Genomic DNA, 25208 nt, shown 5'->3' with positions numbered 1-25208 from the left:
ACTTTAGCTCTAATGTGTCTTTTTTCTTGCTTCTGTATTTGTATGCATATGCAGAGCCCTTTGAGGAGTCTGAAGAGAAGTGGCTGTCATCCTTAGATAGCTCAAGATGGATGGAGTATGTCAGGTATGATTGAGAAACACTCAGTAGTCACCAGCACACAGCGTATTTGAGCTTTTAGCTTCTGCCAGAAGTTATTTAGTGCCAGAAATGTTGGAGACAGGCATAGGTTTTCTGTTTGTGCATTCAGGTGTTTATTTGGGTCTCAACTCTTCTAAGATTGGTGTGGTATGTGTTTTTTTTACAGGACATTTTTGAAGCATGCAGTAGACGTAGTCTATATGCTGGAAAGCAGACATGTGTCTGTCATACTCCTAGGTAAGAAGCCCTTTTCTATTATTTTAAATTATATTCTTTTTTGTGGTAGTAATGTTCATATTTTAAACAAAATGATTTATGGTGCTGTCTGCCTGCAAGGCTTCCATTTTAAGTGCACTTTTTTTTCTGTGGTAATCAGCATCCCACAAATGCTGTGTCAACACACAGTTTTATCCTTTTATTGTTCGGTTGTCTCTTATAGACAAATGTAATATGTTGTAAATCTCATGTAAAGTGATAAATGATCTTGCCCCTTTATTCCGTGTGTGTGTGTGAGCAGAGAAGGAGGACCGGGACCTGAGTTGTGTGATTTCCTGTCTGGTGCAGCTGATGTGTGATCCTCACTGCAGGAGTCTGCATGGCTTCCAGGGTCTGATTCAGAAGGAGTGGGTGATGGCTGGCCATCGGTTCCTGGACCGCTGCAACCATCTGAAGAAGAGTGACAAAGAGGAGGTAGTGCAGCTTTTATCAGTTAGATTCCAGTATCTTATTTATTCATTTATAAGAGCTACTTGTATGTGAAGTAAATTGTTTTTATTGTTCATATTCTTTCTGTCTGCAGTCTCCTGTGTTCCTGCTGTTCCTGGACTGTGTGTGGCAGCTGTGGAATCAGTACCCAGCAGCGTTTGAGTTCACTGAGGTGTACCTGACGGTGCTGGGGGACAGTATGTGGGTCCCTGTCTTCAGCACCTTCCTCTTCAACTGCCCCCGCCAAAGAGCAGAGCACAGCAGGGTTAGATGCTTTTTGACACGTTTTGCAATACACACTTTTATTCCATTTAAAAAGCATTATTGCATGCTTGATTAGTTTATTAACATCCTAGGGAGTTCTTGCACTGCCACTATCACCTGTGTCCTACTTGGGCAAACTAAGATGTTAAACATTAATCTTAGTAATATATACAATTTTTATATTTTATATACTGTGTATATATATACATTTTATGTAATAAACTAATAAAGCATGCATTAATTCTTGATCTCCAGCTATGTAAAACAAATTCTGCTGTCAACAATTCCGCCAACTAACAGCTAAACTGGATATCAGCTATTTTGCAATGAGTTTATATTTAATAGCAAGAAATCAATATTAATGCTATATTCATTCACTTTTTTTTACCTCTTTGAACTGATGTCTACCCTTCTGTCTGTCTGCCTCTTTCTCTCTCATCTCTTCAGGATTTTGCGAGCAGCAAGAGTATTCACCTGGGGCAGGACCAGGCTCTGCGCTTTCCTTCAGTGTGGGACTGGTCCCAACAATTTAGTCTTAAAGACCAGACTCTCTTTAACAATCCCCTGTACGTGGGCAAGATCGCCACCTGTGTGCAAAACGGCACAGTGAAGACATTCACACACAGGCGCAGCAAGGTGAACTCTCTCTCTCTACTAGTCTGCAAGCCAATGTGCTGATGATTTAAACGTTAAGTCAAAATCAATCCACAAATTCTTTTTTTAAAAGGCTAAAGGTAAATAAATTAAACATATTTTTTGCTTCTCCTTCAGAAAAACTACAGTTCCACGGTGCGGGGTCTGCCCTCCGCCATGCGAAATGGATCGCTTGGACCGAACGACACCCTGACACGCCGGAACTCCCTCATGCTGCGTCTCCGGTCTGATTTGTCTCAGGTGCGGGAGCAGCAGGAAACCCCTTCGGAGCGCTTCATTCGGGACTGGTTCTCTCGTCCTGTTGACCTGCAGGCCCTGTTGCTGCCCCAGCTCCTGCCGTCTCACCTCTCTGTCTGGAAGCTCTACTTCCTCCGCTGGGTTCCCGAGGCACAGATCCCGCAGGGCGGCCCCATCACCGCCTTTCACAAGCTCTCATTGCTCACAGATGAGATTGAAACGCTCCAGAGCCAGTTGAGGCAGTACAATGGAGCAGGCTGTACTCCCAACAACCCACACACAGAGCACAGCAAAATGTACTTTAAGGTGACTTCGACTCCTCACCAGTCCCCTGCTCCTCCAGAGTACCTCAGCTCCTCGTTCCCCTTCTCTCCCATGGGTAACCTGTGCCGCCCCGGCATCCTGGGGACTCCTCTTAGCAAGTTCCTCAATGGAGCCAAGATATGGCTCTCTACGGAGACACTGGCTAATGAGACGATTTGAGGGCACACTGCTGGGATAGGACTGTGAGGTCAGGCAAACATGAAGATCTAAGGCTTGAAGATCTTCTCGCTTGTGTTTAGTTCTCATTTTGAATGTGCAGGCTTGTGGTACCGACAGTTACCTGTCTGTTGAGTTGTCAGACAGTGAGGGATTTTTGCACATGATTAAATATAAAGCTCCAATCGCACATCTTTCTGACTTAGGATCGTTTGGATTTGTTCTACACTGCCTGTATGGACTTTTCTCCTTGTGTTGAACTTAAAATACTTGGTGGATTTTTGTGTGGAGCCTGTGGCATTAATTGGAAAGGACGTGGAACTTGTAACACTTTATATTAAAGTTCAATTTGTTAACATTAGTTAAAGTGCATTAGGTATCGTGAACCATCAATAACAATTTTTAAAGCACGTCAAAGGTTCATATGAACACATAGTACCATTCACAATTTTGGGGTTGTGTTTTTGATCAAAAATACTATGACATATTATTACAATTTAAAATAACCGTTTTCTATTTTAAAGTATTATTTATTCCTGTGATGCAAAGCTCAGTTTTCAGCATCATTACTTCAGTCTTCAGTGTCACATGATCCTTCAGATATCATTCTAATATGCTGATTTCTGACGTATACATTTCTTTAAAAAAAAAGTTTACAGACCACAAACTTTTGTTTGCTAATTCATGTATTCATAATACATTAGTGAAAGTTAATGTATACTTAAAAATGTGTTAGTACAGTATATGTTAATTTAACATTAACCAGGCTTAATAAATGCTGCGTCTCCATACCTAATGCATTAACTGATGTTAACGAATTGAACCTTATCATGAAAGTGTTATTGAAGAACTATAACTTAAATCTATGGTATAAAATGTGCTTATATTTTATCTTTTAATCTTAAAATAGTTTAAGATTTCTTGAAACCTTCTGGTAAGGTCTAACCGTAGTTAGATTTATTAAAAGTAATAACCAAAATTGTGAATCTTGATATAGGAATTGACAGGGTTTATCAGCATAAACCCCAATAGCAAGCAATAACTGTGCACAATATGGGTGTCTCTCAGGCTGGCTGGATCCCCGTCTGTCAGACCCTGCGCTTTCTGAAGCACACCATGGCTGTTTAAGTGACTGACAGCTGCTCGAGCCAATCAGCTGGTTGATTTGACAAGTAGTCATGCAGTCAGTGTCTTAAACAGCATCCCAGTGTCAGATAAGACATTACAATTTGAGAAAGTTGTGCTAATGCACCTGTGAACTATTTTTATCAGTGCAACTGTAACCTTGATCTTGGTTTGATATGTAACCTCTTTCATTTTTGATTTTTTTATTTTAATCATGGTTGGGGACTTTTTTTTTTTTTGCTAGAACTGGTACTTATCCTTTTCCCCTGATACCCTTTAACTAGTCTGAAGTAATGCACAGTATTTGTGTAGTTTACCACTAATGCTGTCAAGAGTATGAAAACTGTTTGCTTTAATGGCACGGTTAGATTTGTCAAAGAGCACTGATATTTATTCAGTTATGCAAAGAAACTGAAACTGGGACATTGTACAACTCCTCTGTGCCTTGTTGTGGGCCCTGAATTGCAGTGTACCTGTTCTTTCTTCTTTTTTTTTTCTCTGGATATGAAAAAATGGTTCAAAACACATCACAGGAGTTTCCCCTTTGGTGTGCAAGTGGAACAACGCCGACTAATTCCAAAGCTTTGTGTGGAAGTTGTTAAAGATATCAGTGGTTGGACAGTTTTGTCTTTGTGGAGACTCAGTAAAGTTTTGTTATTTTAGTTTTTGTTTGTGAACTCAGGGGAGCCTTGTTTTGAGGCAATATGCAAAATTGGGCTCTTCAGATTTTCATGCAAATAAAAATAATTGCCACATTTGACTTAATATCTGCCTTTTTTTGTTCTTTAGCGCATTAAATATGATTTGCTAATGGTTTTAAGAGTTAAGAAATAAGCAAAAGCGGTCTTTAAATTCCATTTGTTTATGCTCTCAGAACACGAGGTCAGGTTAAACGAGTAAGGACATTACAGAGCACTTCACTCAATAGTACTGCCCTCTTCTGACCACTTACTGCTATGACTAACTGACCATGAGTATCTACATTTATTAATTTAGAAGACACTATTATTAGTAAATGCTCAGGTGAATCATAAAATGACAATGAATAAATATAAATTATATACTTTTTTCCTATTGGATGATACATTTAACTTATTTATTGAAAGATATACAGTGGCCACAGACTGGTAGTATTTGCTATACAAGAAATAAATGCATATGCCTGCATTTTGTATTAAAATGTCAAAACTTATTTAAAAATAAATATAGCACAAACATATTTTTTAATCCAATAAGTATATTGTTCAAAAACAGTCTTTTTGGTTTTAAAACACCATAGAACATGTTTATTTGTTAAAGGAGAACTCCGGTCAATTTTAACATTGAGCTCAATTTTTAGTAAATTTGGAGTGCTGTCAATACAGAGAACAACGACAAAAATCGGTGTTGCCTACACCGTGTTATCCTATTTTTAAAATTTGCACCCTATTGACTTGAATGGGGCAAGTTTTAAACCTGCTTTTATCCTCTTAACATCTTTGATGTGTCATTACAAGTGCCCAGCCATGTGAGTGATTCCTTCAGAGTGAAAACGAGTGAATCTGACTGCATTAGATGTGAAAGATATGAATAAAAATGATGTTAATTCAGCCAGCGCAAATACCTGTATTTAGTTCCTGTTTTCGGTCGAAGTCCAAAGTAGTCGATTGTCGAGTTCACGCGCGTGATCATAGTAACTAAACCTATGCCTGTGAACTCGACAATCGACTACTTTGGACTTCGACCGAAAACAGGAACTAAATACAGGTATTTGCGCTGGCTGATATAACATCATTTTTATTCATATCTTTCACATCTACTGCAGTCAGATTCACTCGTGTTCACTCTGAAGGAATCACTCACATGGCTGGGCACTTGTAATGACACATCAAAGATGTTAAGAGGATAAAAGCAGGTTTAAAACTTGCCCCATTCAAGTCAATAGGGTGCAAATTTTAAAAATAGGATAACACAGTGTAGGCAACACCGATTTTTGTCGTTGTTCTCTGTATTGACAGCACTCCAAATTTACTAAAAATTGAGCTCAATGTTAAAATTGACCCGAGTTCCCCTTTAATGTGATTAATGGGAACTTTTATGCATCATGAAAAATGGCCAAAAATTAAATACAATATATATTTGACATATCAATGATTTTAATGAAAGATTGCTCTATTAATATAGTACCCATTCACTGTAAGGAATACAAGCCATTTATTCTAAGAGCAATATTTGCAGTATGTTTTAAGAGATAATAGTGAGAGTATGTTTAAATATAGTCCAAAAATAGGCCGAAAAAAAAAATTCAGAACACAAATATACAGGAAAAAGAAATCTGTATTTGAATAAAAATGACAGGATATAACGTCAATTAGATTTCTCAAAAAACAAATAACTGTACATATTGTTTGACAGGTTATAACATTACAACTTCAGCTTGCTTACAGAAATCTCTTTTTGTTTCTTCTTCTTTGCTGTCTGGTCCCTTGAGCCCTTGATTTGGCTCTTGACTTGGTCTTGTAGTTGGGTGAAGAAAGCTTGAGAGGAACGTAGGGCCTTATCCATGCCATCATTCTGTTGGAAAATACAGGAAGAGTTAGAAGATATACACACACCATAATAGTATAATTGCATATATTAATACTACATTAGTCTTCAGTTACTGACCGTGAGTATTTTCGCTTTTCCTCCTTTAGTGAGATTCTTGAGTGTCTTTTCAACTTCAGCTTTACTCTTCTTTTTGTTGCCTTTCATCACCTCTTTCAGTTTTTGTCTCTTCTCCTGCTCCTGAATCTTCAGACGCTTCAGTTTCTTCTTCTTTCGTCTATCTCGTTTCTTATCGGTAGTGGTTTTCTCTGTGTTTCCAAGTATGTCTCCTGCCTTATTCTTCTCCTGAGATAAGAAAATTAAATGCATTGACGTTATCATGGCGATTTTGAAATCTGACTTGTGAAAATGTTTCACACAAACAATAGAAAGCAAACTCTTTCTTAACAGGATAAACGGGAAGAGATGTGAGCAGACCGCACAAACCTTAATCTCCTCTGGAGCCAGCAGTGTGGCGTCACTGGCATTGACTGGAGCCACTTCCTCCATAGAAATGGAAGGCAAGTTGGAAACAACTTTCACCTCAGGAACATGCTAAACAGACAAAGAACAACACTTCTTTAATAAAGAATTACTTATATGAACATGCTTTTTTCACATTTCACACATGCAGGAATACACTTTAGCTGGCTCGAGTCACAGGATGTTTTACTCACTGGTTTTGGTGTGAAGTGGAAGTTTGATAGAGCATCCAGTTTGAGGAAAAGGGTGTCCATAAGTTTCTGGATTTCTACATGCGCTGGGTTCTCTTCCTCTTCCTTCTTTTCCTGAAGCCAATCAATTAGCAATCAAAAGTTTGAGGTTAGTTTTTATTTTTAAAAGAAATTAATAGTTATTTTCAGCAATGATTTATTTAAGAAGTGATAGTAAAGCCATTTACAATGTTACAAATTATTTCCATTTCAAAGTTAAATGATTAAATCTTAATAAATATCAAGCAGCACAACTCTTTTTAACATTTGATAATAAAAATAAATGTTTCTAGAGCAGCAAATCAGCATATTAGAATGATATCTGAAGGATCATGTGACACTGAAGACTAAAGTGATGATGCTGAAAATTCAACTGACATCAACAAAATATATGGTTGGAATAAAATTGACATTAATATTTTTAGTAAATAACAATAATATATATATATAAATAAAACTCAAAACACAATTTCAGTTGTAACCATACATACACAAGTATGGGCAGGACATGGAAGAGAGACACAGTGGACAGGACTCACCTGTGTCTGTTTGATATACTCCTGCTCATAAACCTCAGCCAGACTCAGTTTGCTCTTCTCGTGGTCCAGAGTGAGTCTCTTCTTATATTCAAACACCTGCTCTTTGGGCTTCTCTTTCCTTACCACATCATCCCACACCTGACACACAACAAATCAAACACAAAGAGCTCAGCAACCCTTTATTCAGATACTGTGTGACAAAACATGACGTACATTAAATGCATGAAACAAGCAGAACATTATTCAATGGATTTACTTTGCTCGCATTCAAAAAAATAAGCCCCTCAACATAAACATGGAAGTCTAAACAAACCTGATCTTTAATTCTCTGTTTAATTATATCCTCAAGCTGTAAGGTAGTTTCCTCTGTGATTGCAGGAGCTGCGAAGGAGAAAAACAAAGTAATGAACAAATCTATAAAGAATTAGCCTATTGCAATGGAAATCAGCATGAAACTCTCACCCATCCTAGAGGCCTGGTCAAACGCCACATCCTCTTCCAGCATGCTGTTCTCCGGTCGAGTCTGAGCGCTCACCTCTCCCGACAGCTGCCACGGCTTCTCTGACAACGCCGCATTCTCCAGCTCTTCAATCTGTTTTTTCATCTGTTTCAATTCAAATCAAACCAGAATTATTATTGTTGAATACGATTTTTAAAAAATAAATAAAAATCCTACTAAAACATGGGGGTCCAATCCTGCTCACAGAGGGCCACTGTCCTGCTAAGTTTAGTTTGCCCTCGAGGACCAAGTTTGGACACACCACAACTAAAACAATCAAATCCATAGTTTGAGGGCTACTGGAAAGGTCATTTTAAAGACAAACCTTTTCCTGTCGCATTTCAAAGGATGACTTGACCTCAGGTTTAAGCAATTTTTTTGCTTTACCACCCAGAATGTCTTCCACATCCTCCCCCTCACTCTCATCAGGAAGGTCAAAGGTCACCTTGCGTAAAGCATCTCTTGCTTTATCACCCATGTCATCGCTAAAAGAAGAAGGGGAAAGCATTAGATCTCTGAAAGAAAATGCTGCATCACTATATTCTGTTAACACACAACAAAGACAGCAGTCATGACTTACTCCATATCAAAATCCTCCTCATTCATATCCTCTTCATCCTCCTCCTCCTCATCATCTTCTCCCTCATAATCATCATTAGATTCTGGTACATTCTCTTTATCCGGATCTCTCTGTTCAGGCTCTCCATCCACTGGAGCAAAGAAATCTTTGTACTTCATATCTCTGGAGCTTTTCTTCTGTAAAATTAAACGCATTGTGAGTTTCATGACATGTTACTTTAAATGTATGTTCAAAAACCCCGTTACACCATCACCTTTTTCTGTTGTTTCACTTTGACTGGTTTATCAAACCTTAGTTCCTCCTCTTCATCAGATGGCAAATTCTGAAAGTAGTCTATGTCCTCATCGACGCTCTCCTTTCCCTCTCTTTTATCCATGTTATCCAGAAAAGCTTCCATTTCGGACAGTTTGAAAAACCTGTCATCCACTTCTGATGGGGTCTTATTAGATTTTGATAATTTGGTAGTGGACTGTCTCTGTTTGGTTTGTTTCTCAAATTTATCTACATCAAAGTCCAAATCTGAGTCTTCGCCAGAGAAGTCGTCTTCCTTGTTGCTTGCCGATGGCTTTAGCCTCTGCTCAGTTTTCTCCTCTTCATCTTTATCATCATCCTCAAGTTTACCATCATCTTCACCCTCAATCTCTTCTTCCAAACCATTATCCACTTCCTCATCATCATCCTCCTCCTCCTCCTCCTCCTCTGTACCTTCAAATAATAATGTTATCGTGTCATCTGCAACAGCTTGCTCAACTGACTTCTCAAACCGTGTCAGTAATGCAGTGTTCTGAAGCTCCAGCTCCTGCCAGATTTGCTCCTCATCAAAGTTTTCGATGGCCAGCTGCACCAGTGGACTGCCTTTACAGTATGCAGGCTTGTGGGCTTTATGCAGATCATAAAGAGTCTTGGTAAGTGATGTGAAGTCTGTTGCCAAAGCATCCTGGACACTGAATAAAGATTGAGAGCATAAAAGAGAAATGTCAATCATTCTTTCCAGCACCCATCTACTGTTTTATATCATCGTAATAACATGATATTACATAATAATTATCTATTTAGAGTTTAAAAATAGAACTACCATGGAAAATGACATGAACAGAGACATGTTAAACTGTTCGAACAACACTTTCACTTAACATATACGCTCAACCGCAACGTGAGAGTTTTGCACATGTGTGGCCCGATACCCGTTTCGGCTCGTTTAACGATAGAAAACGTTCTAACTCGGATGAACAACACATTCATTACAATATTTCAATCATTCACCGTACAACTAACCTGAGAAATAACTCCGGGTGAACTGTGTTGCTGCTTAATAGCTGTAAACAGCTTTCCAGCGTGCTGCCATCCCCGTTCGCCATCTCAGCACTCACATGGGTCTCCGAGTGCGCTTGGTAAATATAACCCCCGGAAACATTATACACTGTATTGCGTTCCACATAGAAAGGTTCCACATAACCGCAATGTTTCTTAATTTAGAGAATTTATCGTTTGTGGTATAGCGTAATCAGGATTTTAAAAGTAAAATATTATGAAAATATTGATATGGGTCAATCATGCGTCTATTACCAGAACACGTAACTGAACGCGTGCCTCGAGCTGTTTAAATAAAGTTTTGTTTGTTATCAATGACTGCAAAGATGGCTTCCTCTTTACTGAAGGTTGCAGGTAAGTAGTAGGAAACTGAGTTTGTTTTAACGTTATGCCTAATTCATTTGAATGTTTATAACATTTAGAGCTGTTTTGTTCTACCTGCAGAACTGTATCTTACTTTTTGAGAACTGTCGTGAATAAAATCAATCATAGACTACTTTAGTTGTAATTATATTTATTGCATCCATATTTCAATCTCATTTGACTTGCAGTGACAGGTCTCTCGAGATGTGCGCGGCACAGTGTTCCCTCAATGAGGGCATTGTCTCTGACTGTACCCGTCACCGTCAGTAAAGGTGTCCCTCAGTCATTGTGGAAGTTAGGCAGGCTGAATCACGTGGCTATCGCAGTCCCAGACCTAGAGAAAGCCACAGCGCTGTACCGCGATGTGCTGGGGGCTCAGGTGAGCGCCACTGTGCCTCTCCCGGAACATGGAGTGTACACTGTGTTTGTGGAACTGGGAAACACCAAATTAGAGCTTTTACACCCTCTGGGAGAAAAAAGCCCTATTGCAGGATTCCTGCAGAAGAATAAAGCTGGAGGGATGCATCATATCTGTATTGAGGTAAACATTAGATTAGGTTAGATCAGTGGTTGTCAACATTTTTGACTAAAAAACATATACACAATATTTAAAGGTCCCCCATTTTGGCTAAGATGTTTCCTCTGTTATTTCTGCTGTAATAATGACAATCCTGCTGACTATCAACAAATATCAAATTGTTAAATATAAATCCTTTAAAACAGCATATAATAAATGTTTAGTGATTCTTTAAGATTTAGATTTAGTATGTTTTTCAAGAAAGATAATAGTTAATGAGGCGGTGAAGGTGTGTGTGTGTGTGTGTGTGTGTGTGAGCATTTTAATTAAGTTGAGGACAACTGGCTTACATAGTCCTTTTTTTATTCATAAAATTTGTCTTTGGCTTCTCTCACAATATTTACTTATTTATTTGATTTATGCAATATATTATGTTAATTATACAAAATGTATAGATGGACAAAAAAGTTACACAACACTCACATAAAACAAAATCAAATCACATAGGTGTCATGTATCACAAAAGTCACATACAATCACAATATTCATTAAGATAATTTATTTTATTTTAAAAAGTAAATGGACTAAACATATATCATTACATATATAGTACATATTTTAAAATAACTTTTAGAATGAATATGAAATACCAGAATATGATATTTAATACTACTTTATATGTTCATTCCATTTATAATTTTCCCATTTCAAAGTAACATTAGATGGGATAATAATTAAATTTCAGAAACTAAATTTTTTTTGTACAATCTTATTGTAGGTGTCTTCAGAGTTGGTCATGCTATCAGAGAGTTATCAGTTATTAGTGGACAGAATACAGTAAGGACCTATCATAAATGTTAAACTTCTCCATCATTTATGTGTTGCCTGTTTGATTGCAGGTGGATGATATCAATGCAGCAATAGTTGATTTGAAGGAAAAGAAAATCAGACTGCTCTCCCCAGAGCCACGGATAGGAGCTCATGGCAAACCTGTGATGTTCCTCCACCCTAAAGACTGTGATGGGGTTCTTGTGGAGATAGAGCAAGCCTAGATTTCACACATGAGAGTTTTATCTTGTAAACGGTGACTTTTTTCAGTTTTGACACTTCAGAAATTTGATCATTGCAAGGTTATAGAGGGTTTGATATTCATGGCTTAAGCCTTTTTTTTCTTCTTTTGTATGACTTGAATACATGATCAGTTTAAGTTAGTTTGAAATTATCCTTTAACCTTTTACAAAATTACAAATTCAAAATGTGTACACATTTTTGTAAATAAAATTCCCTCTAATTGTATTTATATTTATGGGGTGCACTAGTTTTTTTTTTTTTAAGTGATTGCAAATTTAAAATAATAAATTGACTCTGTATCTACTATTACAACAATAGAAGCTGAAATAAGCTCAATTAAATTCATGGAAATGCTATAATAAAATGGTAGATAAGTTTTGCCATGTTTATGAATTGTGAATTGAAATCCTCATAAGCTTCTCATCTGGCTCTAAACGGAACAGACAGATTGAAGCTTTCTTTTTTTGGCTGACAACCATGTATTTGGAAGACAAGTTGGCTCATATCCATCTCTCCACTGTCGTCAACCCGCCGCCAAATAGAAAGTTGTTTTTGTTCCTATGCCTTAAATCTGCCTTTTCTTAGAGGAGCGGGATTAGTTTGTGGGCTTGTGGTTTTCTCAATGTGTGGTCTCTAAAGGTCCTGTTTGAAGGTTCCTGCTTTAACACTGTTACAATAAAAATAGTATTTTTTGTGCTGATTTAAGCTGTTTTTGACATTTCAATTTATTGGGCAGTCTGAAAAGGAGCAGAACGCTTTCCAGGGAAATTCACACTCAGCCTGTCCCAGACCTTTTGAGTATCTTACCATGTTCCACATGCTAGATTTAGACATGTTTTCTTTTATGCACAGTAGTGAAAGATAACTAGAAGCAACATCTTTAATCAGGTAACACAATTGCTCTGAATCAAACATGAAGAAAATAAGCATGAAATCATCAGAGTGATAGTTTAAGTGTTTTTAGGGGAGATGATTTCTTCATCGGAGCAAGTGTTATTATCATGCCTCCCAATAATATTATGTAGAAGCGTGCATTTGCTTGTCATAATGTGAAAACATCTGCCTGGATTAATCATGACGCAATATAGCTGCATGGTAATTGTTGTTTTCAGTGTCCCAAAGGCAGCTCATCCCAATTGCACATATTCACACCACATGTCCAGTTTTATCTGGGGCATTGGAAGCTGTTTATTGCCTTAGATTTGAGAAACACACTCTCTTCTCATGTTGATTGTCTCAGAACACCATCTACAAGAGATGGCAATTAGTATCTAATTTTCTGAGCTAATGTAGTATCGATTTCATGTTGTTTTTTTGTCTTACAGCAACATGAAGGCATTAGCTAATACGTCCTCATTTGCATCATGATCTAACATGTAACTTGCATGTACATCCGACAGCATCAGGAAGATTATGTGCTTCGTGGAAACAGCGTAAATCTCTCTTATGTAATACTAATATCAGATATGAAGAATCTCATCGTAGTGAGACAGATGCATCATTTGAGCGAAATTATCCATTAAAACAAGGCCTGAAAGAAATGGCTTTGGGTAAATGACATACCGAGTCATCAAGGACAGTATAGTGAATTTGTAAACATTGAAACATGGAGGCTAATTACTAATGATTGATGATGACATATTAAAGGACAATTATAAGGCTTCGATTCGCACTTGTTCCATGCGGAGCTTTGCTAGTTTGCTCAGCTGATAAAGAATTGATTTAAAATAAATTAAAACGATATCATCATTTCGAGATGAATTCCTCACACAATGAAAGCTACAATCTCTCTCTCTCTCTCTCTCTCTCTCTCTCTCTCTCTCTCTCTCTCTCTCTCTCTCGGGTGGGGTTTATGTGGTGATTTAGGCCAGCGCTGCAGTGGAGCGCCACCTGCTGTTCTCTACATCTGCTCTTCAGGCTTCTGTTCTCTTCAGTCTCCGGGATGCGGTGTCGCTGCGGTGCACAGTACACACTCTCTCTGTACCTCTGAAAACATAGGACTTCTATTTATGAACATCACAGCACCAAAGGTTATGCAGGTAGGCTGGTTTTCTGTGTTATCTTTTCGCCTCATCTGAATGTTTACTGTAGCGTGTTGATGCGGAATGAAGTGATGCGCTCGCGAAGGATAGCCTACGGTAGGATTTCATCCTTTCGGTGCAACATCAAACCCGCTGCCACAATCACGTACATGATGATAGTCGTTCTTTTAAAGTCCCCCTTCTCCGCCGTCTTTCAAAAATTAAAATCGTTGTTGCATTAGAGGAGATGGAAATGGCGCGAACTGAAGGGCCGTCAGTTTGTTTCTTTTATTTTTTTTATTTTAACTCCTTTTCGTTTGAGAGCTTCTTTTCTTTGCGGTGACTATTCATTTTCTCATTAAGGACCATAATTAACACGACGGAAAATATGGTAAAGAAAAAGTGGCAAGTCCTTCAAAAAGTTCGTGACAAATATGTAACGTTAGCACTGTAAAATTACTATTAGTCCTATGTTAAGTTTTATATTGATAGCTGCTACTATCTATCTATCTATCTATCTATCTATCTATCTATCTATCTATCTATCTATCTATCTATCTATCTATCTATCTATCGTCTGTCTACTGTAGCCTGTGTAAGTTAGTTGACAAAATATTTGAATTTGTTTTAAATGTTTAAGCAGTTTATTAATTCATTATTTTAAAATAAAATACATTTTTAAATAATAAATATTAAATTACTCAATAATTAATAGTACAAAAGATTGGTGATTTAGAGTAGTGAAAAGCTGAAAAGAAAGGGTCACCTAAGATTTAAATTTCTCCATACAACCCTCATGTAAATCTTGATGACTTCCTTGGAAATTAGCCTATATTGAAATTAGCCAATTTTGTCAGCCTATATTGAGAGATTGTCATTCAGATTTTGTGTTGTTTACAATTAGAAGGTGACCTGCTTGGTCAGTAGCCAGTTAAGTCTGATTAATTCCTCTGTTTGTACAGGGAATTTTGCATTCTATCGTGGTCTAAATCTTCTTTTAGCTACTGACACATAAAATCATGATTAGAGGGTTAGATTCTAATTGTGGATTATAAACATAATGATGTCCTGTCCTTCAGTTCTGGCTGATTTGCAGAGCTTATTATGATCATGGTAAATCAAGCATCAAATTCAAATCTCAAGCTGGAAATCAAGCATCATGTTGCTGCTGCTGCCGCCGCTGTAAAAGATGAGGATTTTGTCCAGAGAACAATAGCTGGTCCACTCCCCTGAACAAATCAATAAAACCATTAGGATTAGAAAATAATGTGCATGTTCTAAAATATGTTTAAACTTTTTCATAATTGAGAGCAAAGCAACATACAGCTTAAATGAAAAGGAATGATTACGCTGCTCATCTTTGTGCGTATAGTTCAAAGTGTCTGAAATGTCTTTTGGGACTCTGAAAGGAACCATAATATAGAGGGGCAGAGAGACAGTTTAGGAGTGGTAGGGAAGAGAGGGAGTCAGATTGAGTTTAAGAGAGGGAGTTTGAGTGCTTACGAAGGTGCATAATTCCTGAGTGTGATCCCAGTTGGTGATTCCGTCTCCACAACAGTCTCCTGCCGCTCTCTTGTCCAGGCAACCTGCTCTTACACACACACACACACACACACACACACACACACACACACACACACACACACACACACACACACACACACACACACACACACACACACACTCGCTGCCCCACCCCTCCTTTCAGATCCCTTATAGTTACGGTTCTTTGCTGAAGGACAAACACTGTTTGCAGGAGCATGCTGAGTTGATATTTATGCATGAGTACATTTATAGATTACTCTTCTGCGAGAAATGGATAGAGATATAGATATAGATGGAAAGAAAACCGCAGGTGAGGGTTGGGAGATTTTAGCAAAGTAATATTAAGTCTGTTATAATAACAGCGTTGATAATCAAGTCAAGTCACCTTTATTACAAATACAGGTTGTTTTCAAGCGGCTTTACCGTATAATAAACTGAAGAATAACAATCATTGATGCAAACTTCATCAAACATCATGAGACAAATTCACATTCTGTTTGAAATTCTGTTCTGAAAGACAATAGTGTCGCTATTCAGCTCAAGTCAGTTCAGTGTAGAGTTCATCATTTATGAAATTAGTTTAATACAAGAATAAACATCTCTACAGCAGAGAATAGTGTCATTATTTGTCTCAAGTTAGTTCAATGTTGATTCAGTTCAATAAGTGTCGATTTTGCTAAATTTGTCAATTCGGTAATTAAGTAGGTCTGAAAATAGTGGTGTTTCTGTTGTCATCCCGCTCAATTTAGTTATCCCGCTTTAATTTAGTTTAGTTTTGCTCTCATCCGAATCTGATAGTGTCAGTGCAGCAGTCAAATCGATAATATTACAGTACTGAATATTAAGTGTATTTTCACATGAATCGCATGAAAATATCATACAATTTAGTGGGATATACTGAATGGTTTGCTACAATTATCTTCTGTTTGCATGAATAGAAACAGTTCTGAATGAAAAAATCTAGATGTGCAGTAGTGGTGAGATGGCAAGGGTGTGGGGGGGAGGCACTTTTTTTAATGGTGTTACTAATGTGAGTGTAAGCAGTTTTGGCCCAAAGCTGCTGTCTGGTTTAGCACTCGCTCTGATGTGATCCAGTTGCCGTTTTTTAGTGTGTGTGTGTGTGTGCTCTTGTTTATGTGATTTATGAGGACACAAATTTGTATAATGACATGTGTAGCCTATTACACTGGTATTACAACTTAAACGTGGTTTATAAGGACATTTCATGAGTCCTCATAATTCAAATAGCTTAAAAAACATAAAAAAACAATGTTTTATTAAAAATGCAGAATGTTTCCTGTGATGGTTTAGGGATAGGTGCAGTGTAAGGGGATAGAATATACAGTTTGTGTTTCACTTCCTGTTAAATATAACATCCTTGATCCTCCAATAAAAAGATTTATATATAAAAAATAAAATAAAAAAAAGAATATACAGTTTGTACAGTATAAAAACCATTACGCCTATGGAATGTCCTCACAACAAGTATAGCAAAAAAAAAACTGTGTGTGTGTGTGTGTGTGTGTGTGTGTGTGTGTGTGTGTGTGTGTGTGTGTGTGAGTGAGTGAGTGAGAGAGTGTGTGAGATAACCTCTGGCAATGTGCCCGGGAAGAGGAGGACAAGGGTCAGAGAGGCATGTTTTCGCTCAGCTCAATTTAAAATCTATTGCTCACTATACAATACATATTCAAGTGATAATGTTCAGTCAGCCAGTCGTATTCACAGAAAAATCACAGAAAGGATATTTACATGTATTCCTCTTTATAAACACTACCACTGTTTTCTATTTGAATGTATTTTAAAATGTAATTTATTCCTGTGATGGCAAACCTGAATTTTCAGCATCATTACTCCAGTCTTCAGTGTCACATGATCCTTCAAAAATCATTCTAATACGCTGATTTGTTACATTTCTTATTATAATCAATGGTGAAAATGGTTGTGCTGCTAGTAGATTGTAAAAAAAGAACAGAATTTATTTTAAATATACTTTTTTGTAACAATTAAAGACAAGTCCTTTACTGTCACTTCATGGCTTCAAATTCGACTGCTATGCAGATGATACCCAATTATACATCCATTCTCAACGCAATGCACATTTCCCAACGCTTTCCATATCAGCTTGTATTGATGAAATAAATGCTTGGATGACCACAAATTTTCTCAAACTTAACACAGATAAAACAGATTTACTTCTTATTGGTTCACCTCAAACTACATCCCGTGTCTGTGTTGACAATGTCAATATTGCTGGAGTTCTGGTTCAACCTTCCACCACTGTCAAAAACCTGGGTATAATCTTTGATTCCTCTCTTTCTTTCCTTCCTCACATCTCCTCGCTCACTAAGTCTGCCTTCTTCCACCTTCGCAATATTGCACGCTTACGTCCTTTTCTTAACATCAGTGATGATGAGACCCTAGTTCACGCTTTCATCAGTTTACGGCTTGACTACTGCAAATTGCAATTCACTTTTCTATGGCTTACCCAATTCATCATTAAATAAAATTCAATATATTCAGAATCAGAACTCTGCCGCCAGAGTCCTCACTCACTCAAAGAAATCTTCCCACATTACTCCGATTTTACGCAGTCTACATTGGTTACCCATTCGCTATCGTATTCAGTACAAGATACTCCTTATTACATTCAAAGCGCTCCATGGTCTTGCCCCGCAAAACTATATTTCTGATCTCATCCATACATACTCCCCTGTTTGCACACTTAGATCTTCTGATAACGGTCTGTTGACGATCCCACGGCACAAACTTGCATCGTTTGGTGGAAGGGCGTTTTGCACCGCTGCCTCAACTCTCTGGACTTCCATTCCACAACACATCCGTAATCTCTCATCACTACATGACTTCAAAACCCACATTAAAACATATCTTTTTGTCACTTGTTTCCCCGACCCCTGACTCTATGTTCTGATTCTATATGTACCTCTATGTCATGTGTTTTTGTAATTTATTGTAAAGCGACCATGAGTCTTTAGAAAGGCGCTATATAAAATAAACATATTATTATTATTATTACTTTTGATCAATTTAATGTATCCTTACAACAACAACAAAATCTCACTGACCTCAAACTTTTGAATGGTAGTATAATACAGAAAGTAAAAAATGTATGATTCATATAATTTATCTAAGTAACTAAATACTTTCTTATATAATTACACTGTACCAAGTCTGTAACACGTATGTAACCGACTCGGCTTGTTACATATGTGTAACAGTAGCTGCCTATTACATGTGCATAATTACAATCTGTAAGTACAGGCTGTTCCATAACTTAGTTACATGTTATTACAACGTCTACTAAGTAATTAAGTAATTACTCTGTATCACGAACACCGTAAAATAAAGTGTTACCCATTTTTTTATCAAATAAATATTTATGTATATATACCCACCAATGACAATGTGTTTTCTTATTGAGCTTTAAAACATGCTTTCTAGGACTTACAGAAATAATATTAAAATTCTTGCCAGTGCTGTAGTGCCCTTAGCGTAGTGCACAAATTTGGGGCATGCTGGTATCCCTAGAGTATAGCATACATTAAGGATGAGTAATGGGAGTATGCCGATGGCTTTGACTTCAGAATGGTGTAAAAATACCATACAGAAGAATGATTTCAAGTAAAGCTTTACTCTCGCAGGTACACTAGTGTTAATGATCTTATGCCCAGTTTCACAGACGAGGCTTTCTGTACGTTCACACCGCCGCCGGCAAGAGCGGCAAAATTCGCTCTTGCCGCCCTGCCATCGACGCCGTGAGATTCGGGGACTCTCTGGCGCTCTGACGTAGATTTTAGAATGCGTGATTTTTTAAAAAACTTTATTTAAAGGTGCTCTAAGCGATCTCGGTTGGCGTAACCTCTTGTTGATGTTTGAATTATTATCAAACAAAACGGAGGCTAGCTAGACCCTCCCTCCTCATCCACGCAATAACCCCCCAAACCCCACCCCACATCATTCTTGTCGGTTATTGGCTGGAACAGTTTGTTATGTTTCGTGCTGCGGGTCGCTCTGTTTATTGCTCAGTTTGTTTTTGCTGCTGTTTGTGGAGCTTGGGCTCTCTGCAGAGACCGCGTTTTTTTACAGTGTGTTCAGGGGACAGGCAGCTAGCGGATAGTGAGGAGATGTTTGCGGTATGTGAAAAAAAAAGTTTTGGCCTAAAAAACGTGCGAGATCGCTTAGAGCACCTTTAAAGGAGCCGCAAAGCAAATAAGAACTGAACATAAATAAATCAGTATCCTATTTTGTGCAGACGGGCCACACGTAGGGTATAAGTTAACCTATTAAAATCTTTTAAATGTGAAAGTAACAAAACACCAACAATTCACCTTTGGCTAAGCCCCGCCCCCCTTAGTTACTGTTGCTACCTCCGACAACTTCATCTGGGCTCTGGTTTGGTATCAACATGGCTTATGCTGTGACGGCTCTTCCTGCTGAAATTTTATCAAACTTTTATATAGCAGCAAATAAAGTGTCCGATAGAAGTAGGCAAAAGTGTCTGCAGTGTGCGTTTGAAGGCTTTATTCAAGACATACCGGTGAAACGCAAGCAGCAACAAGGCATCCAAATAGAGGCAAAAGCATATCGGTCACAGTCAAAAAATGAACCACCGCATATACTAATGTAGACGGAGGCTGGGACTAACGATATCAGGAGAAACACTGTTCATACAAAGCTGGGTAGGTCTCTATTCACTTCTATAATCGCTATTATTTACAAAGCAAACGGACTACGCGAGTATAAAGTTGTATTTATTAGCAGCGTGTGCTAGCGTATCAACAATTAGGGCAGAGAACCGAAATCATAACCTAAACCAGCATAAAACTGTCTAACTAGTATAACTTCACAGTAAGGTTAAAAGGTAAATGTATCTTAGAGCACAAAAGTGAGCTTGTTGATCTTGAGGAATTTCGCTGACTGAGGACGTCCACACAGTTTAATCCAAAGACGACACTTGTCAGTATTTAACTTCGGTTTTGGGAAGGGGAAAAAACGGACACCCCCTCCAACCTCTCTGGGGAACGCGTATCTGTGTTACAAATGCCCCAGGCACAACGTTTAACCATATTTTTTTATAAAACTACGACGTAATAGCCTGCCGAGACCAAAAATATGAGCCGCCTGTGTTGAAGTCAATGGAGCGCCGTGAAAAAGTGTCGGACCCTCTGTGGGAGCTCGTTCTTGGCTGCGCTGTGATTGGTCAATCTACATTCTAGGGCGTGGCTTAGCCAAAGGCGAATTTCAGACACCTTTTTCCATTCGTCGTTCTTTTTATTAATGTCCCTGTATGTAAACAGGGGCAAGTCGTACAATAACGGGAAACCCGCAACAGAAATAATTAACTTTTCCTCCATTTTGCTTAGGAACTAATGTGGTCGGAACCAAAGTTTACAGGATTGTGTTCTCTGCTATCCTCTCAGGCGGAGGACTTCTACATTCCGATTGGTTGCCGCCGAACCGCGTTATAGCTTATTACTTGACTTGACTTGATTGACTTGATTTCAACTCTTCTCGCCGCTCTTGCCGTCCAAGACGTGCCGCGCTGCCCTCGCCGGAGCTCGCCACCAGCTCTCATTGAAAATGAATGGCTTCCGGCCAAATAAAATAAAAAATAATAATAATGGCTTCCGGCCGAAATAAAAAAGCCTGTTGAATTGCACTACTTGAAAAAAATTAAGTAGTAAAACGCTTAACGTGCCTTAATGACAGTCCTCATAATAATCAGCCCTCATAATAATCATAATAAAAACAGCATTAATTACATTAATTATGTAAACAAAATTACATAATAATCACAAATGCACTTACATTTCTAAATCAGTTTTTATGAATGAATGAATGAATGGCTTGCTCTAACTGTTGCTCTGCACCACCTGCTGGTGAGGTCGACTAACAGCAGATGGAGAGTATGCTCGGTAATCTACTGCTTTTCCTGCAGTTCCTGGATGTCACTGTTGAATTTACTGTCGAATTTGAACCACTGAATTTGTGGAAGCGAATTTGTAAAGCGAAATAAAGTGGACCGAAAATTGCCCGTTGAATATTATAGGTTACATTTTTTTAACAGTTTGAATATTTTGGAAGTGAAATGTGAAAGGTGAATATGGATTATTTAATTTTTAGGAACGAAAATGTGTTTGAAATGTTTTGAATTTAAATATTCACAGCTTAAATATACAACCATGTTGAATTTCAGCCCATAAAAATGCAAGGCCTAAAAATACAATGCATTAAAATACAAGCATGGTTAATGCAATGCATATTTTTTTTCAAGTAGTGCAATTCAACAGGCTTTTTTTATTTCAAAAACATTTTATTTCAATATGGAAGTATTTTACTTCCATATTTGAGCTGTTTTAACTGAACGCAACTTACACTGACATATCTTAAAGGGGTCATGACATGGTTTTTTTTATTTTATTATTATGTTCCCTTAGGTGCAATTATAGTATTACTATAGTTTTTTTTACAAAAAACTTTTAAAATGTAGTGATTTATGACCTTTTCCCACCCTGTTTCTCATCCTCTGAGTCAAACAGTCTGTTTTGGGGGTGTTTCCCCTTTAAGAGTTCAGTGTTAACGCCCACTGTTATGATTGGCTAACGTCAGTGCCTATGCATCAATTATTAACGCCCCCAGCCAGAACATTTGCGGATTCGGCGTAACTGTTTAGTAGCGGGTGATGCATGCGAAGCGATGGCTCTTGCAATGATAAAACCTTATTATGTTTGAGCCGGAATCAGAGGAAAATGAACCATCACCACAACAACGAAGACTGGATCAGCCCGTGTCCACATGGAAAGTGAAACTATTTTGAATTAATAAAAAAAAATTAACCCGAGACACTTGAAAACGGATTATTGTTGCATAATTATCCTATAGCTTCATTTGCTAACAGTTTAACATTATTTAACTAATTCCAATGAAATGATAGGGTGTACCACGGACAAAAATGCATGCACAGACAGGCCATCTTTGAAGATGCAGCATTGATAAAGGCAACATTTTTAATTTTCTATCACATGTAGGCCTACTAGAAAGGCGACATATTTTCAAGATTCTCTTATACAAATGTGTTTATATTAGCCATGGTAAAAAGTAAGTTTGCGTCGTCGTTGTAGAGCCCAGAATAGTCGTCACGGACTTATCTTTGAGCAACAGTTTTCTGGCAAAGCCAAGCATCATATTGGGATTTTTCCCTCAAAACAGTCATCCTTCAAATGTATAGAACACTGCCGTGACTGGGACGTCCGCAAAAAATAAAGTGCATCCATTTTTCCCTGACGACTGGATCTTTCAGCGTATTTAAAAGGTAGTTTAAAGTTTTAAATACATTACTTACAGTTTGCGTCGTCGTTGTTGAGCCCAGAATAGACGGCACGGACTTATCTTTGAGCAACAGTTTTCTGGCAAAGCTCAAAACAGTCATTCTTAAAATGTATAGAACAAACGCTTAAACTAACACTGCCGTGACTGAGACGTCCGCAAAAAATAAAGTGCATCCATTTTTCCCTGACGACTGGATCTTTCGCAGCGTATTCAAAGATGTAGTTTGTCCACAGCCAGGAACAGCACATCTGCGGCGTCGTAATCTCCCTGTACACAGACCCACTCGCTGTCCGTCGACTGAACACTTGTGAGGCGCGCGGCGCGCGGGCGCGACAACGATACGAAATGAGCGTAGTTGCCTTGCGCTTAAAGCGTAGCTGTCTTGCGCTGGAGGCGGTCATATGCAAACGCTGGTACGTCACTTCGTACCGTGACGTCACTTCTTACCATGGATCCAGAACGAGCTGTATTTAGAGCTTGATTAAATAAATGATTCGTTTATAATGGGGAGGACGTCTTAAGCTATGAAACTTGCAGGACGTTTTAATGGTACAAAGACCTCTTATATACCAAAAGATCAAGGCAAATTTGGTTTCTCATGTCATGACCCCTTTAAAATATGTACATTAGTAATATTTTTTGTACATGTCCTAATTTAACTAAGGCCTAACCCTGGCTCAATCAATCAATCCCTGTCTGTGAAACCAGGCCTTAGTAATCTGGGCCCGGTTCCCCAAAACGTTCGTATCGCTAAGTAGTTCTTAACCTATTCCTTAACCTCTCTCTTAACGTTATGGCACGATTCCCGACACGTTCGTACGATAAGTATATCTTCTGTAAGTCACACTTTCGTAAGGTTGGTCTGGACCATTCGTAAGCTCTCTCTTAGCGTTGTTTGAGCGTTGACAGCAGCGCGGATAGATAGAAATGGAAAGAAAATAGTGCCGATTAAAACTGAGGTATGAATTTTGTCTGGAGTGTTTTTTGTGATGTATATTAATCAAGCTTTGAAACGCAAATAATTTTTTCACGTAAAAACGCACAGTTTTGAGGCCCCGGAAACTAACCAGGACTACTTTCTTGAAAAACTTCCAGCGGCCAGAACTCTAACCAGGGAGGTGACCACAGAGGGGGTCAGTGTGTATGCACTATTAGTGCTGGTAAGGATTGCATACAACTTCATGTCTTAAATGGGCGAACTAACCCTTTAAGACTAGTAATAAAATATGTTTGCAATGGATACAGGCCTATTTATGAAGTTGACTTTATTTGGTATCAGAACTAATATGGTGGTAATTAGCCTAGGCTATTTCGTAATGTCATTAAAGCGCTTAAATTGGCAATCACTGTTGATAATTAAAATCTGGCAAACAATTTGGCTCTAAATGGCTAAGATCTATAAATGGGTAAGCATGGTGGTGTCCAGTAAGCGATCAACTATGGCAGCGATCCAACGTACGTGTCCTTGTATTGAATCAAATGTTTTATTGAAAACATTAACCAATGGCAATCAATACCGCATTAAACGGAAGTAACTGCAGCTGCTTGCCAATCAATTCTGATTGTAAAGTACCTTACCATTAATATAAAAGTGTATTACATAATTTTTAGAAGTCGTTAAACCCATGTCAAGAAGCAGCACAAGTGGCACAACGGGATAAGGAGGGTGGATGATTAGCGAGGGATACCCGGTTCGTCTACCCGTCACAACATATCGTGTCGTGTGAACATATTACTGACAATTTGATAATTTAATTAATAGTCTATATTTTACTGATAACTTAAACTTAAAATAAATGTTACTGGAATAATTTGAGGAATGTTTCATTTGCATAGAACGTGTTGTCTTTCTTAACGCCGTAATGCACCTTCGCGTGAAGTGGAAAATCGATTCCTGAGCAATCGATGCCAACTAATTCAGCACCTTCACTTGGGACAGCGCCTTTGTAACGTCGAACGTAAGAGGCAGCGTGTTAAGAAGCTTCCTAAGGGACACTTCGGGGAACACACTTAGGAACATACACTACTTTGGTAAGATATATCTTTCGAGTCTTCTTAGCGTGCTAAGAGTGAGCGTTATCGGGGAACCGGGCCCTGGCCAGTATATGTGGTATCTTTTGAAGAATTTGTATTTTTAGGGGAGGAGAGTTCACAGATCAGAAGCTGTGTATTCATTGGTTTTGGCAGATATCGAGTTGTTTGTGCTCTGAAAGTGAAACATGAAAGTGAATTGAGATACATGACCTTCCGAAATAAACATGTTTTTCATAAAAATCTCTATTCTAAGACACTGATGCTGAAGTGCCTTTCATCCTCTGTGATATTAAAATGTTTTCTGTTTTTTTCCATCACAAATTAAATCTCCTATCAGCTTTACACTGCACAGTGCAGTGAGATGAAACAGAGGTGCTTTATTGGACGCAAGCCCTATAATGCCTTGCTTGTGTGTCTTTTGATCAAGCTGTGGAATGGTTCATATTGATGTTTAGCATATATAGCTCAGTCACACTGACTAGCCTATATGACTGAATCA

At 38.1% G+C, this 25208-nt stretch overlaps 4 protein-coding genes across 5 annotated transcripts in view; 3 read left to right on the top strand and 1 right to left on the bottom strand.

The window, feature by feature from the left end:
• The window catches only part of mtmr10 (myotubularin related protein 10), a 35370-nt gene extending 31001 nt beyond the window's left edge, over positions 1-4369 (top strand). Inside the window, exons 11-16 of the mRNA XM_079584687.1 lie at positions 55-124; positions 306-376; positions 657-829; positions 939-1109; positions 1556-1744; positions 1880-4369. Of these exons, the coding sequence (XP_079440813.1) occupies positions 55-124; positions 306-376; positions 657-829; positions 939-1109; positions 1556-1744; positions 1880-2482 (1277 nt within the window). The 3' untranslated portion in view covers positions 2483-4369. The remainder of the gene's footprint in view (positions 1-54; positions 125-305; positions 377-656; positions 830-938; positions 1110-1555; positions 1745-1879) is intronic.
• A 1287-nt stretch (positions 4370-5656) lies between these two features.
• mphosph10 (M-phase phosphoprotein 10 (U3 small nucleolar ribonucleoprotein)) lies at positions 5657-10088 on the bottom strand. Its single transcript, XM_079594781.1, has 11 exons — positions 9776-10088; positions 8754-9444; positions 8501-8676; positions 8246-8405; positions 7884-8025; positions 7735-7802; positions 7422-7559; positions 6847-6957; positions 6617-6724; positions 6251-6475; positions 5657-6157 (listed from the first exon to the last, which is right to left on the bottom strand). Exons 1-11 carry the CDS (start codon positions 9856-9858, stop codon positions 6008-6010), a joined length of 2052 nt encoding a protein of 683 aa, XP_079450907.1. The 5' UTR covers positions 9859-10088; the 3' UTR covers positions 5657-6007.
• On the top strand, positions 10039-12994 carry mcee (methylmalonyl CoA epimerase). Its single transcript, XM_079594790.1, has 3 exons — positions 10039-10165; positions 10363-10715; positions 11591-12994. Exons 1-3 carry the CDS (start codon positions 10126-10128, stop codon positions 11741-11743), a joined length of 546 nt encoding a protein of 181 aa, XP_079450916.1. The 5' UTR covers positions 10039-10125; the 3' UTR covers positions 11744-12994.
• A 691-nt stretch (positions 12995-13685) lies between these two features.
• apba2b (amyloid beta (A4) precursor protein-binding, family A, member 2b) overlaps positions 13686-25208 on the top strand; it is an 86612-nt gene continuing 75089 nt past the window's right edge. For both annotated transcript variants that reach the window (XM_079584654.1, XM_079584653.1), the window contains exon 1: positions 13686-13801. The gene's annotated coding sequence lies outside the window, so the exon portion shown is untranslated. The remainder of the gene's footprint in view (positions 13802-25208) is intronic.

The sequence above is a fragment of the Phoxinus phoxinus genome (assembly GCF_949152265.1).
Source record: "Phoxinus phoxinus genome assembly, chromosome: 2".
NCBI classification, from domain to species: Eukaryota; Metazoa; Chordata; class Actinopteri; order Cypriniformes; family Leuciscidae; genus Phoxinus; species Phoxinus phoxinus.
The sequence above is the reverse complement of the archived record's forward strand: the minus strand, read 5'-3'. Positions and strand labels throughout refer to the sequence as shown.

Coding starts and splice junctions, on each gene's coding strand:
- mphosph10 (XM_079594781.1), bottom strand. CDS start 9,858: ATGGCGAACGGGGATGGCAGCACGCTGGAAAGCTGTTTACAGCTATTA. Junction 8,406..8,500: donor GAGGAGGATTTTGATATGGA/GTAAGTCATGAC, acceptor TTCTTCTTTTAG/CGATGACATGGGTGATAAAG. Junction 6,958..7,421: donor AGTATATCAAACAGACACAG/GTGAGTCCTGTC, acceptor GATTGGCTTCAG/GAAAAGAAGGAAGAGGAAGA.
- mcee (XM_079594790.1), top strand. CDS start 10,126: ATGACTGCAAAGATGGCTTCCTCTTTACTGAAGGTTGCAG. Junction 10,166..10,362: donor CTCTTTACTGAAGGTTGCAG/GTAAGTAGTAGG, acceptor TTTGACTTGCAG/TGACAGGTCTCTCGAGATGT. Junction 10,716..11,590: donor TGCATCATATCTGTATTGAG/GTAAACATTAGA, acceptor GTTTGATTGCAG/GTGGATGATATCAATGCAGC.